This window comes from Pseudonaja textilis, chromosome 3, assembly GCF_049901715.1.
Source record: "Pseudonaja textilis isolate UNSWEBS1 chromosome 3, rPseTex1.2, whole genome shotgun sequence".
Classification (NCBI taxonomy): domain Eukaryota; kingdom Metazoa; phylum Chordata; class Lepidosauria; order Squamata; family Elapidae; genus Pseudonaja; species Pseudonaja textilis.
This window is the reverse complement of record NC_141992.1, coordinates 25,097,932-25,113,156: the sequence shown is the minus strand read 5'-3', so window position 1 is coordinate 25,113,156 and position 15,225 is coordinate 25,097,932. Positions and strand designations below refer to the sequence as shown.

The window sequence follows — 15,225 nt, the reverse complement described above, 5'->3', positions numbered from 1 at the left end:
TTTTTTTTTTCTGGCCTGGAATATGGACTCCTCAACAGATCAAGAACAGAGATTACATTCCCAGGCAAAACCTTAAACCAGCACATACCACAGATCGAAAGATTTGAAAACATGCTTTCTTGAGCAGTATTTGAGTTTTCAAACTCACAGGAATAGCTGAGATTCATACCACATTGGTATTGCATAAAACATCAGTAACAATAATAATGATAATTAATGATAATGAAAAAACCATAACGAGTAGTTTCATATTTCTGTACATCAATAGTATCCTTGAGGTTATTAATTATAGAGTATTTTAGAGCCCATACTATTTCACACTATTCCATACTATTTCAAGCTTTACTTTACAAGGTCGATGTCAGCTTTGGAAGCCATATTTCATGCTGCTATATGAGGAAAAAAGTCACCGTCAGTGTATTCAGGCCACAGTCACCTCTGACCCAAACTGTCTCCCAAAGCAAGGGAAATTACAGTTTAGATGTAGATAATTGACAAACTTCCCACTAGGACATTAGAGTGATCTAGAGCCTGTGGACAATTCATTCACATCATTAAAGAAGTATTTGCAAGAGTGAGAACAGGCATCTTGCCAGTTTGGAACAGCCACCAGCAGCTCCCTAACGAATCATTTAGGAATGAGTAGCAGTTGCAAAATGTTTTGTTTCCATTAGAAAATCAGGAAGCAATCCAGAAGCATCTATGATGATGCAGAACCCTTGAGAAAGATTTCCATTTTCTAGTGATGGGACATCTGCCAACTAGATGAGGAGAATGTCCACGTGAGTGTACAACTTCAAGCTTTCTACCTGGCTGTCAATGCACAGCCCTAATTTCACCAGGGGTGAAATAAAAATCATCTTTGTCTTGCCATGGCACAATTGCCTCTGTCTGGAAGCTTTTTCTTTTCCTCAGTTGAATGGGAAGCATGGGTCTTTTGTTATTGCTTTTATAAAAAATCAGAAAGTACCACTCTAAAAAAGGAAGTGCCAAATTCTCATACATGAACAGAAGCAGTGATAACTATCAATGAGATTTCAGGGCCAAAGTATGGGGGATTCTGGATTGGATCAGCATTACATAACCAATAAATGTCAAACAGGAAAATACAGTATTACTGTTATTGCATCTCAGCTAATGGTGGAATTCATTTTTTCCCTTGTTCCCTTGTAGGTTTCCAGGAAATTAGTTGGTGAATGAGAAAGGGCATACTAAACTATAAATCAGAATAGGCAAACTGTTTTTATTAAATGTTTTGGAAAACTAATATAAACAGAGAGAGATAAAAGAAAAAAAAGTAAAATACAAATACTGGTAAGTAAAAAAATAGGTCTAAACTGTAGTGAAGATTACAGGTTTCTGATATATCATTGTTTATGAATTATAGAACATACGTTTTACAAAATTAAGCATTGCTATTAAACTTTAAACTGAGAATGCATGTTATGGACTTTGGTCAACACAGTGCAGTAAAAATAACTGACTGAAATAATAAGCTAAACTGAATCAATATTGAGAATCTATTCTAATTGGAATATCCTATATTAGAGTAGAATAGAATAACAGAGTTGGAAGGGACCTTGGAGATCTTCTAGTCCAACCCTCTGCTTAGGCAGGAAACCCTACACCACTTCAGACAAATGATTATCCAACATCTTTTTTAAAGCTTCCAGTGTCGGAGCATTTACCTCAGGAGGCAAATTGTTCCAGTGATTAATTGTTCTAACTGTCAGGAAATTTCTCCTTAGTTCTAAGTTGCTTCTCTCCTTGATTAGTTTCCACCCATTGCTTCTTGTCCTGCCCTCAGGTGCTTTGGAGAATAGCTTGACTCCCTCTTCTTTGGGGCAGCCCCTGAGATATTGGAACACTGCTATCATGTCACCCCTAGTCCTTCTTTTCATCAAACTAGACATACCCAGATCCAGCAACCGTTCTTTATATGTTTTAACCTCATCTTTCTTGCTCTTCTCTGCACTATTAAAATATTGAAAAACCCAAATTATGAATAAGGTTCTCATCTATGTACTAAGATATAGTCCAAGTATGTTCCAGTTAGAATTGTCCCTGCTCCCAAATTGTAAAGCAATGACTCTCAGCATCTATCATTATTTGTGAAGCTTTTGGAAACTGAATTTTAGCATCTTCCAGAGGTAGGTGGGTAAACTAGACATTTATAGAAATCAATATAGACTATCAAGAGATCCACAGTGCGCTTCACATAGTGTGCACTCCTGTGCAAATAAGTACACATATGCTATCTAAATTACTGCAGAAATTTCCAGTGAAATCTCATTTAAACAAGGAAGTTCAAATTGTTTCCTACCTTTTTTCATTCCCATATGATTTCTGAGCAACTTTTGCATGTAGTATCAGCACTGTCTGATCAGAGGGGAGCTGAAGATATCTATGCACAGCATCTTGGAGAGGGTCAATTTGCTCTGGATTGGACCTTTATGGAAGATAATCAACAGTACATATTTTGTATTTAGGAAGAATAGAGAAAAGTACTAAGAAAGTGAAAAAGAAATAAAAGTAAATGTAGTTATAATCTTTTTTTAATCAAACAAGTAATCTTTACGAACTAATCTGTTGATATGGGTATTTCAGAGTCTTTCCATCTTGGGGCACATAATATAGGTAGTCCTCAACTTAGACCAAGGAGCAGTGCGGTGACTCAGTGGCTAAGATGGTGGGCTTGTTGGCTGGGAAGACAGCAGCCCAGGTTCAAGACCTGAGTGCCATGTGATGGGATGAGCTCCCAATCTTTGCCTTAGGTCCTGCCAATCTAGCAGTTTGAAAGCATGCAAATGCAAATAGATAAATAGGTTCCACTTTGGTGGGAAGGTAACAGCGCTCCCTGATGTCATGCTAGCCATATGACCCTGGAAATGTCTTCAGATAGTTCTGGCTCAATGGCCTTGAAACAAAGTTGAGCACCCCACTCCCTATAGTTGGCAACGACTAGTGGAGTAAAATCCACAGGGACTCCCAACTTAGAACCAGTCATTGAGCAATGGAAATTCTGGTCCCAATTGTGGTTATAAGTTGAGGACTATCTGAAGTCTTGCAGCACTAATCATATATAAACATATTTTTTCATGGTTTAAACTTCTTTGTATCACTGTATGTATTTGAATCCTAAAATGTCTGGCTTTTTTATAAGCTCACAGACACTATAACATGTCCCTTTATGATGTCCATATTTGCAACATAAATTTGAAGTACCTTTATACATTCTAGACAATTTTTCTAGAGTTCCTTCTAGGGAGGAAGTATTACATTATATACTTAAAATTATGCACACTTACTCAGAAACTCAACTGAATCAATTTGAGGATAAAGCAACAGGCATCTGCATTAATGTAAGTAGATGAACAAATACAAGTAATTTCATTATTAGTATCTATTATCACCTGCCCAACCAAGAAAAAAGTGCAGTATGCTTTTCAAGATCAAATTGCAGATCTTTCAGAGAGGCACAAAATAGTAATTGAGAACTTCAACTATCTAACATCTGTTGGGAAGCAAATAATAGCTTTATTGGTTATGCTTCTAATGCGTTTGAATAAACCCTCTCATTCTTCTCTCTTTATTCTGTACTATCGCTATTAATGTTTCTAATAATAAAGGAGAAAAACTATTTCTCTCTAGACATTTGTTAGTATGCATAAAAATTTAGATGTAAATAAATGTTCAATTATACCAACTCAAAACTTGATGAACATGTTTTATCATTGATATTTCCAGATGACCAGTCTTCAATACCACTTGCTTCTGCACAAGCATGAACACAGAAAACCAAGACAAATTAAAGAGTGAGCAATTCTTGTGTGCCAAGAACATTTTATGCAATTAAACATATCAGGACAGAAAGCAATGGAATGTGATCAGAGATGCTGCACAGACAACTCAAGTGCCTTCAAGATGAGATACAAGGATAATGTGTTCCAAGATGCTTGCTTATACGTTTAGGAATCGTGTATTTTGCAAATTTGAGTCTCAGCCTCTTCATGTTTCTATGCATGGTTTGTCCTGTTTATTGTTAGTTCAATAACTAAAAATTTAAAACAACCCAAAGTATCACACCAATGAATCTGGATTGTTAGGAACTTTAGAGATAGCACAACTGAACCTTAATAATAGTTAGTGTAAAAGCCCATCATAGTGGAGAGTTGAATCATGTAGACTAGGAGAAGATAATCTTTAGGAGTCACTTTTGACAATACAAAAAGTATATTCTCATAAAATAATATTCTTATAAAAAGTGTATTCTTATACTGTAGAAGAAGCCTTAGCATTTGCACAATATTTAGGGCAGTGGGCATGGTCATATGTCATGCATTTATCAGATCGTAAACTGCTGCAATCACTCCCCATACACCTATTTCAGCCATTTTTTCTACCAGCATTTGCCATCTCCACCAACATAGCAATAGCACTAGAACTAGCACTTAGGCTTATATACTGCTTTACAGTGCTTTACAGTCCTCTCTGAGCGATTTACAGAGTCAGCATATTTTCCCCAACAAATTGGGTCCTCATTTTACCCAACTCAAAAGGATGGAAGGATGAGTCAACCTTGAGCCTAGTGAGAGTTGAACTGCCAAATTGCAGGCAGCCAGCAGGCAGCAGAAGTAGCCTGCAGTATTGCATTCTAACCACTGAACCACCGTGGCTCATGATGTTTCCTGAGTTCTTTCATGCCTTTCCTGTCTTCCACCTCTATTGTTGATACCAATTTCTCTCCAGGCTTCCAACCAGGCACTGCAGAGGAGACCAGAGTTCCACAATTTTATCTGGGAAAGAAGGCATGATCGCAGTACCACAATTTTAGCAGTAGTATAGTAAAAGAAAATAGGGCATAATTGTGCAATTATGAAATGATGTCTAGAACTGCAACTTCTAGATGCAGCATTGTTTTCAGAATGTGGCTCAACCACTCTTACTTGTTTCAGCATCCTGAAAACAATTAGGGATGTCACTATGATTTAGATATTTTTTAATTGATTTAACTTTATAGCTGGCCATCTCAGTCGATGACTCTGGACAGCTTACAATTCAATTTATTGGTTATTGGTTATGTGCTACTTTTCCTATATTTGTTTATTTCAGCCCTCTGGCCTTTCACTCCCTCCCAAGAGACAAGCTGTTCAACACCTAGTCAGTTTCAATCATTACACTTTTATGCAAGGGCGAATCATGGCTAGGCCTGCCTTTCTTCCTAGGGCTGAGAGAGCAAAGTTTTGCCACAAGCAAAACTACATCTGAGGTTTCCCTGCTTCTAGTCCAGGGAAGACTAGATCAAATTAGCTTTCTAATGTAAGTGGATAAGGTAAGGGAATCTTGAAATCCTGTCAAGTCTGTATGTCAGCTTATAACTCGCAAAATAAAGATGGAGTTACTCTTAATCTTCTTCCTCTCTCCCCTGGACTAAGGAATCTTTTCTGGTATGCTCCTGCTTCCTCCTGTGTTTTCTGGGTCTGCTAAACATTCCATTACACATCTTCCTAAAGATATTAAAGTTCACTTGAAAATAATCACTTGAATGAATCTGTCAACTCAGAAGCAAACCTGACTGGGGCCATTTTGGACGCTTCAGGGTTGCCACAATGTGAAGAGGGATAGGGAATGGGGACATAGTTAGATGGGGGTTTGTAGTCAAAACAAAATAGTTTCCTGTGGGAACCAAGGACATTCCAACAGGTGACTGAGGAGAGGAGGAGTGCAACAAGCAACAGGCCAGCACCTCGACTGGACAATGTGACTGATTGTTTGGGGAAAGGGGGAACTTTCAATTTTTAATTAGGTGAAAACCATGGGAACTTTCAGAATCAGTTTTCATCAGTTTGTGCCAATATGATACATCCAATAAAATTGTTCTTTGAAATTGTTCTTTGTCCTGCCTCAGAGTTTTGCTTTCTATGGAGTTATTACTTGGAACCCTGGCAGAATCACAGAATTGTGGAGTTGGAAGGGATCACAGGAATGATCTGGTCCTTTCTACAATCTGATGGAAAACCAATTAAATCATCTATGAGAGGCAGTATCTAAGCCTCTTTTTTAAAAACCTTCAGAAAGGATGGTACTTCATAGGTAGATTGGTCCATTGGTGTATACATCTTATGTCAGAAAGGTTTTCCTTAGATTTAAACAAATTTGAGGTAGCGAAAACTGTTTCTGGTCCAACTTTATGTGGCCAGAGAAATTAGTTCTCAACCTTTTTCTTTGTAGCTTCCTTCTATATACCCGAACATGACTAATGTCTCCATCAGCATCATGAAGGTTGACTAGGATTCCATCTTCACTGGTTAGGTAGAAATGCTAAACTCAGGCTGAGAATGATGGAAAGGATATGGTTTGCAAGCATTAAGAGTTGGTGAATTTTTTTTCTTGTGCCAGAAAGAGAAAAAAAAATATCCCTGGCAGCCATGGAAATATGAGTCAGAGATCTAATTTCTCTAGCACTGATGCTACCAGGGATCTGGATTTTTACATTAACATTTTTAAACATTTTTATTGTGACAAGGTAATTAAAAGCAGTATACTGAATGCAATTCATATAGAATAGAATTCTTTATTGGTCAAGTGTGATTGGACACACAAGGAATTTGTCTTGGTGCAAATGCTCTCAGTGTACATAAAAGAAAAGATACATTTGTCAAAAGTCAATCATAAGTTACAACACTTAATAATAGTCATAGGGTACAATAAGCAATCAAATCATATTGGGAAAGTCAATATAAATTGTAAGGATAGAAACAACAAAGTTACAGTCATACAATCACAAGTGGGAGGGAATGGGTGATAAGGAGTGATGAGAAGATTAATAGTAATAGTAATGCAGACTTTGTAAATAGTTGGACAGTGCTGAGGGAATTATTTGTTTAGCAGAGTGATGGATTTGGAGAAAAACTGTCCTTGTGTCTAGTTGTTGTGGTGTGCAGTGCTCCATAGCGCTGTTTTGAGGAAAGAAGTTGAAACAGTTTATGTCCAGGATGTGAGGGGGTCTGTAAATATTGCATAATTCCCAATTTTGATAAGAGTTTACTTATCTCTGACTGTCTTTTAATCAGACTACGATGTGACACTCACAATTAGCCCAGTTACAGAAGTCTTGGAAAACAGGGCTTTACATTTCCTCCAACTGCCTCATTGCATCACCTGCAACACCGACTAAATCATATTGCCCACATTTTAACAAATGTATTGCTCTTGCACTTTAAAATAAAAATACTGGTGTAAAGTTTTTCTTTAGAACTGTCTCTTAAGCAAAATCTATGAATGGTTGCACTACTATATGCCTGTGAAGATTCTCATTCATCCAGGTCATGGTTGTCCCCAAAGGTGCTTCTTCAAAAAGCAACTGGACTTTGTTTTTCCTTGAAGACTTTTCCTTTCTCTTTCAGTTCTGACAGAACTGAGGAAGCCTCTTGGATGAGAAGTGAAATGTCTTCAAGGAAAAGCAAAGTCCGTTGCCTTCTGAAAAAAAAGCACCTTTGGGGTTGCTCTACTATGGTATTCCTGTGTTTGGCTTGCTGTAAAACTAAGGAGACTTGATGTGCATAGAAGAAGCGGAGAGGAGACTTACTCCGCATTAGTCCGTTCAGGAGACGATGTACCGGATTTTCATGTGCATTGAAGTTAGACTTCACTTATCTTCCAGATATTAGCGATTGTGCAAGAACGCACAGACATTGCTAGAGATACTACTATTAGGACTTCCTATCCTTGACCTTGTCTCAAAGGCGCCTAGTTAAGCCGACCACCAGCACCCCTCCGGAGGCAGGGGCCAAGGAGATCTTCGGGGCAGAGGGGACTGATGCATGGCGGGGGGGGGGAGACCCCGCGCGCGGCGCCACCCATCCTGCCCGCGGAGGTAGGTGGCTGGGTGGGGCCGAAGCAGAGCAGCCCCGCTCCCCGCAGAGACAGCTCCGCTCTTTAGCCCCGCAGAGGAAGGGGTCAGCCTTCCTCCCCCGCACCCTCCCCGCCTCTCCTTTCCAGCAGCGTCTCGGTTAAAGACAGCGCTCTCCTCTCGGGCTCCTTTCAGTCCGAGCGGCGGCTGCAACGCGATCGCTCCGCTCCTCCCGCCCGCTTTACCTGGACCAAGGCGGCGGGGAAGTCGTCCTCCCAACCTCCGCTGTTCTCGCGGGTTCTCCCGCCGCGCCTTCCTGACGGCCCAGGTGAGTGAGGGGTTCCGGGGACAGTCGGACACCTGCAAGACGAAAGCACGAAGCTGAGGTCGGCCCCCGGGGCAAGTTTGCGCCGGCAGGATCGCGGTTGATCTCCATCATCTCCAAAGGTGAGTCCCGGAGGAACCTCTTGGCTATGTGCAAAGTGCAACGCCCAAGGATGATTTTCTTGGCCGAGGCTTTGAGAGAGCCTGGAAAAGCTAAGAAGGGGCACAAGTCGCATGGGGCTGCAAAGATCTAGTCACACTTGAGTGTGAGAATTGGGCTCCCCCCCAGTCACAAACCACCCCAAAATCTGACTTCTGAGGCTCGCTTGCCGTCAGGTACCGCCACCAGGCCTGTAGAGAATAAGACATTTGCAGCATTTAACTTTTAAGGAAAGCCCTTTGGGAAAAGATTGCAGAAGATTTGAAAAGAAACACAGGGACTAAGGGTTCTCCAAGTAGCCAAGGCCAAGAAGCAGCTTTGAACCTATTAGTTTCTTACATTTCCACTGACAGTTTGTTAAGCAGTTGTACCATTTCTTTTTGTGGTACTTGGTTAAATGTGTGGAGGCAATTTTTGCATCGTTTTCATTGTCCCACAGGTGCTTTTTCAGGAGGCAACTGGATTCTCTTGGTTTTTTTCTTTGAAGACTTCTTCAGCTCTGACTGGATGGTTTATCCTTACCCTTATCCTAATTTATCCTTCCATTCTCCACCATCCAGTCAGAGCTGAAGAAGCTTTTCGGATGAGAAGGGAAAGGTCTTCAAAGAAAATGCAAGAAAGTCCAGTTGCCTCCTGAAAAATCACCTGTGGGTCAACCATGAAATGGATGACTGAGAATCTCCATGGACTATCGGCTTGATTCTGACTAGGGAGCATATATAAAATCTTTCTTTTCCACTGTAGAGCATAATGAAGTATGTATGACCAATCATTTATATTTTTACAAAAGAAATAAATATTTTTGTAAAAAAAAGTGAGCTCTTTTTTTTTGCTCACTTGATTTATTATTCCCTGTCCTTTTAACATCTCTACTATCCTCCCAGTTAAAGGCCTTAAGATCCCATAGGGAACAGTCTTGTTCCCACCAGCCGTTCCCTGAGGTTTGTCAGCCCAAAGTTTCAGCCTAGGGGGGCAAATTAGGCAGCTCATTTGTGAGGAGGGAAGATATTCTAAACCAGATTATTGCTCCGTCTCTTGTCTGGCCGAGTGTTGATTCTTCAGCGTTTCAAACAGGAGGCTTCCCCAGCCCTGTGTGGCAATGATGGGGATTGAAGCTGGAAAGTATGAAGCCAGGTAATCAAGGCAAGAAGAATCTCCAATGACATCAAGGGAGACTCGGGTAGAATTGCAGCGAACTTGTTGCAGATTTCATCTGAGGCACATCTGTAGGTCAAAGCCAGCAAGGGGCTGAAGCATATCACTGGCCAGAGGTAGCAAGAATGCAACATGCATGCCCTGAGATATTAGATAGTTAATTCTCAAATGCAGATGCTTGGTTCAGATTCAGCACCTACAGTGATTCTCTTATATTTATTGCTTTCACAATATGTCCAAACAACAGTCAAATATATTATTGACAAATATACTATTGACAAATGACCTAAGTAAAATGGATATAGACACCCACACCCATACATTATAGAAGCATATCTTTCCCAATATGGTACTCTAGATATATTGGAATATGCTGTTCTTTATTCCTGCTTATCTTGCTGATTAGGGATATTGGATATAATAGACAAACCCACTTGTAGGTATTACCCTGGGAAAGACTGATATAAACTTTGTCCTAAATGGGGAAAAAGCCATCATATTGTATATACTGCATGAAAAAGACCATATCCTTGGCCCTCACAGACTTTCCAAAACAGAACACTTTTTCTCATTGCTTAGCACAGACCTACCCATTTATTAAGTAGTTCATAGCCTATGATCCATACTATTGAAATTCTATGGTTTCCAACCAGTTTTATCTTAAGAGATAGTGATTGGCCACATTGTGAGCTTTGTGGCTTATTAAGAATTGGAATCTGGATCTAATCAGTCCTCTTCCACCATTCACTTGCTACTCATCAAGCTATCTTAAAAGTTGTAAAGATGAGTTGCCACCAGAGAAGAAAGAAATCAAGTGTATGAATTTAAGACAAACAATTGAATTTTCCCCCCTTTCTTTCTTAATCATTAATTCAGAACAACAATAATTTAATGAACTGGATTTTTTCTAGATGGAGAAAAGATGAATGATAATTTCAGATATTTTTTCTCCTTTCTCACCTTTTGTAATTTTTGAGTTCCTACCATCCATATATTACTGATACAGAATTTCATGCAAACTTAAAAAATAGTTTCTACATTTTTCTTAACACCCTAAATCCATTTGTGGCAGGAACAAAGGATGTTGGGAATATCATAAGACTTATTGTTATGAAATCAGAACATTTCCTATTACACCTGTAATAAACTTGAATTTATAGAGATGCAACCATTGTGACACATTATCTGCTGTTTTTAATATTGGAGACTGGATTTGCTCATTCAGTGCTGCTCTGGAATGTGAAATGCTTTTTACATCTGTCTCTTTGTGGCTGTACTTGTTTCTTTTACTTCAGTTAAGATGCTTCACTGCAGTGCTCTTAAGCATGACAAGGTCTAAACAGGCGTTTCAAGGTTTATTCTTTACATTTATTGAATGTATACTTTCAAAATGCATACCATAATTGCTGGTGCATGCAGTAATGTTTGCATAAATAACCAATGGCTTTCGGCATGTTCTCTAAGTTTTTATGCATGCAGAATCACTTAAGGAACTATAAGTATCAGGTTAGAGTTTGTTATAGTTATAGTTCCTTAACTGAATCAAATGAGTTTTGTTCTTCCACATAGCCCTGGGAGATAAAACAAAATTAATGAACATATTATATTTCCTACGTAATGTCTATAACCCTTGTGCAAGACATGGCAAAGGAACTGAATAAGCTCTGAAAAGACACTTGCTTAGCCAAAGATTTGGCTAATTCCAATAATTCTAATACATTAACTTATTAGGGAAGCTATATCTTGAGAATGTTAACCATCAATTAATGGTTCAATTTCCATTGAAATGTTGTGTTGCTTATACCTGATACTTAAAATATCACCCCAATTTTGTGTAAACATGTTTACACAGTAATCATAAACTTGCAACAGGTATCAGCATGCTAAGTTGTAAATCATGTCCCTTTTAGATGATCCTTGGTTTCTGTGCTTTATGCATTAGGTAGTATTAAAAACATTTGTTTTAAAATTGTACCAAGAGTGAAATATTTTAACAAGGTGAGGTAGAATACACATTTCCCCCAATGCAAAGCTGCATATCTTCAAAGGAAAAAAGACTGTGTGTTTTAGGTGAGAATCCCCGGCTAAGTTAGGCTAAGTCAAACCTGAAACCAGCTAAATTAGTTTATATCGTAAAGCTGCAGCTAAGTTGCAGAGAAAGCCAATTTGGTGTAATGATTAAGGCACCTGGCTAAAAAAATAGGACACTGTGACTTCTAGTCTCCCCCTTGGCCCACCCCAACTTAGGTCTGTGACCTTGAGCCAGTCATTTTCTCTCTCTTCTTGAAAAATCTTGCCAGAAAAGTGTAGGGACTTTGCAGGCAGTCTTGAATGAAAGGGGGAAAAAAAGAATTTTCTGTGATTGAGTGAAACTTATTAGAAGAAAAATGGGAGTGGAGAGAAAAATATTCTGTAGAATGTTCCATTTTTTCCAAGAAGCTATTTAAAAGAACCCTGGCTCCAAACCCCTTGAGTTATTGTGACTTTTCCCCTGAAACGGAATGGTAGCAAAATAAATTACCTTTCAAATTTAAGCCTGCATCCTCTGCAGGGATCGCCAGATCTGTATATAGTCTTGTAAAAGCTGTGATAGCTAAAACTTGTGAGGATACAGAAGTTATTTTTTTGAAGCAAACTGCAGAACTTTGCTTTGGCATTTGTCCCTAAGAGAGTAGCCCAATATAGTCAATGGGATTTACTTCAAATATGAAATTGGCCCCATTTCAAATATGAATTCCTGTCTGGTATGTGGTAGCAGAATTTGGTATGTCTTATTTATTTACTTAGTAAAATAATACTATCTACCTAAACTAGTAAGCTTTTTCCTCAGCCTTTTGGAAAGACTGTGCTTGAAAATGTTCTCTGTTTCAAAAGGATGTTTTTCTCTCTTTTTCAAAGCATTTCATCAGATGTTGTTCGTTAGGAGAGTGGTTAGATCTTTTTTCTTTGTTCATTTGATTTTTAGTGACTTATTTTTTTTTTAAAAAAGAATTCCATATAAATTAATCCTTGGTTGGTAAAAACACAATATGTTTCTCTGTGTTAAATATCCTAGCAGTACATATAATCTGGTTTTTTTTTTAAAGGAAAGGGGAAAGTCTGTTCAGCTTTAAAACGTGAAGCAAAAACAGAAGTGAAAAGTTAGCAGATACATTTAAATTACATCTGACATTTCTGTAAAAGTGTTCAATTTGCAAACGAGTGTTCCAATTTAGGAAGGATAATGCAATCTTATGCATATTTCTCTTGGATATAGGCTCCATTATTTGGTACTCTGCCTAAATGTCAATAAGAATGTATTTTTTTAATTTTTAATTTTATTTTTATACTATTTTTCTTCCTGAAGGAACTCGTGGATAATATTCCAATGAATACAATGCTTGGGTTCAGAAAATTCAGTTAACCAAGCTTAACATGTTGCATGATGCAACCTTTAGTTCTTTAATTAATCTATTAAATTATATCACGTGAATATAGACATTGGGACATACTCCTAACTAAATGTGGATGAAGTGATGCTGTATAAGTAGTGGTGGGATTCAGCCAGTTTGTACCTATTTGGGAGAACTGTTTAAGTTAAACGAGCTCTCTGCTAAAGGGTTTCACTTTATGAGCAAGAGTTGACTGCTGATAGTTATCATTACATTTTAACTATTTTAATTCCTCAAGGTGCTCTGGCACCCTGTCTGATTTGTAACTCTGGTTTGCAGGTATTGCTGATGAAAAGGAAGGTATTCAGACAGAATGGTTTAGGTTTCCATGATGGTATTAAGACAGATGGTTTAGGCTATCATTGATCTTTAGTGTGTATTCCCCCATTTCTAATTTAATGATTGGTATTTAGGGCAGCTTTTTGCAAGCAAAGAAACTTTTTATATGGGCAATCCTTGACTTACAACAGTTTATTTAGTGACCATTCAAAGTTACAATGGCACTGAAAAAAGCGACTTATGACTGTTTTTCACACTTACAACTGTTGCAGCATCTCCATGGTCATGAGAGGCCAGGTGAAGCAAAGCGCCTCTTAACATAAGTGGCATCGAGTTGGCCACACCCACCCAGTCACATGACCACCCAGTCATGCCTACTCAGTTAGTCAATAGGGCAGAGAACTGTTAAATTATTTGAATCCCACCACTATGTATGAGGTCAAAATGTTAATGGTTGCAATACTTCAGCATACCACTAGCACTTTCTGCGTAGTATAAGGATATTCCACAATGTGCAGAACACTTCAGTTTTAAGCCTATGAAGATTCTCAGCCATCCAGGTCATGGTTATCCCAAAGGTGCTTTTTCAGGAAGCAACTGGACTTTCTGTTTTTTCTTTGAAGACATTTCACTTCTCATCCAAGAAGCTTCATCTTCTTCAGTCTTCAAAGAAAAACCAGAAAGTTCAGTTGCTTCTTGAAAAAGCACCTTTGAGACTTCAGTTTTACATTAACATATAATAATAGTAAACCAAGTGAGTATTTTAGCCCCTGGATTAGTAATGAGATGGCTTTAGATTGTCTTTTCTAAACATAACATTAATATCCACAGTATTTGACAAAGTAATTTAGATCCCACTGTTCTTCAGAAGTTTCCTGTAAAGAATGCCTGTTTATGGAACCAGCAAGATATAAACATTGATTTAACTAATATCACTGCTGAAATTCAACAACAAACTCAACAATGGCATCAAGAAGATAAGTGTGATGTCCCAGGATGATGATGATGGTAATAATAATAATAATAATAATAATAATAATAATAATAATAAACATATTGATCAGTCTGCTGATCAGAATTTGTCCAATGAAGTGTGAATGCAAGAAGAAAAATATTTTTGTATCAGGTTGCACAATCATTTGGGTAAGTAGCATTGCTAACTATATCTCAGCAACAGAATGCAGGAATGCAGGTTGACTTAAAGTCAACCTGAAGTCTTGTGTATGTGCATAACAGAGAGATTGGGTCTTTGGCTGTGCAGTCTAAACTAATTAAGGATTCAATCTTATTTATCAGGGAAATAAACCCCATTAAATTATTTCTGAGACAAAAACGAAGAGTTATGTTCTAAAAATGATAAAGTTAACTTCACAAGTTAACTTTTGATAAGTTTAGGAACAAGTAGGTAGCTAGCACATATAATGTAAGACTGGGATTATCCAATCTGCCTGCTGAGCTCCAGATAATTTTGAACTATTAATGAATAATCAACACTCAAGAAAATAGGCTCAAGATATAGAAGGAACTTGACAGACTTGAACAGTGGGTGCTATCTAAAAAAATGAAATTCAATGGTGAGAAAAGTAAAGTTCTATATTTATACAAGAAAACCCAAATGCAACAGCTATACAATAGGTGGTACCTGGCTCAATAATAGTAACTGTGAGAGGGATCTTGGAGTCCTAGTGGACAACCACTTAAATATGAACCAGCAGTGTGCTGCAGCTGCCAAAAACATAACCAAACACAGTCTTAGACTTCACTGAGGGATAAAATCAACATCATGTGAAATATTAATGGTAAGACTACAGTTAGAATACTGCAACCAGTTTTGGTCACCACAATATAAACAAGGTGTTGAGACCATAGAAAGAGTCCAAACAAGAGCAACAAAGATGATTAGGGGACTGGAGGCTAAAACACATAAAATACAGTTGCTGGGATTGAATATGTCTAGTTTAATGAAAAGAAGGACCAGGGGTGAAATTATAGCGGTGTTCTGATATTTCAGAGGTTGCCACAAA

At 38.2% G+C, this 15,225-nt stretch overlaps 2 protein-coding genes across 4 annotated transcripts in view; one reads left to right on the top strand and one right to left on the bottom strand.

The window, feature by feature from the left end:
• RBPJL (recombination signal binding protein for immunoglobulin kappa J region like) overlaps positions 1 to 15,225 on the bottom strand; it is a 48,205-nt gene that overhangs the window by 23,990 nt on the left and 8,990 nt on the right. Inside the window, exons 2-4 of the mRNA XM_087928755.1 lie at positions 8,474 to 8,527; positions 8,098 to 8,389; positions 2,324 to 2,449 (exon numbers count right to left, since the gene is read on the bottom strand). Coding sequence (XP_087784881.1) covers positions 2,324 to 2,449; positions 8,098 to 8,389; positions 8,474 to 8,527 — 472 coding nt within the window. The remainder of the gene's footprint in view (positions 1 to 2,323; positions 2,450 to 8,097; positions 8,390 to 8,473; positions 8,528 to 15,225) is intronic.
• The window catches only part of MATN4 (matrilin 4), a 48,609-nt gene continuing 41,305 nt past the window's right edge, over positions 7,922 to 15,225 (top strand). The window contains exon 1 of one of the 3 annotated variants that reach the window (XM_026697561.2): positions 7,922 to 8,299. The gene's annotated coding sequence lies outside the window, so the exon portion shown is untranslated. The remainder of the gene's footprint in view (positions 8,300 to 15,225) is intronic. The other 2 variants (XM_087929069.1, XM_087929068.1) reach the window with 2 other exon arrangements.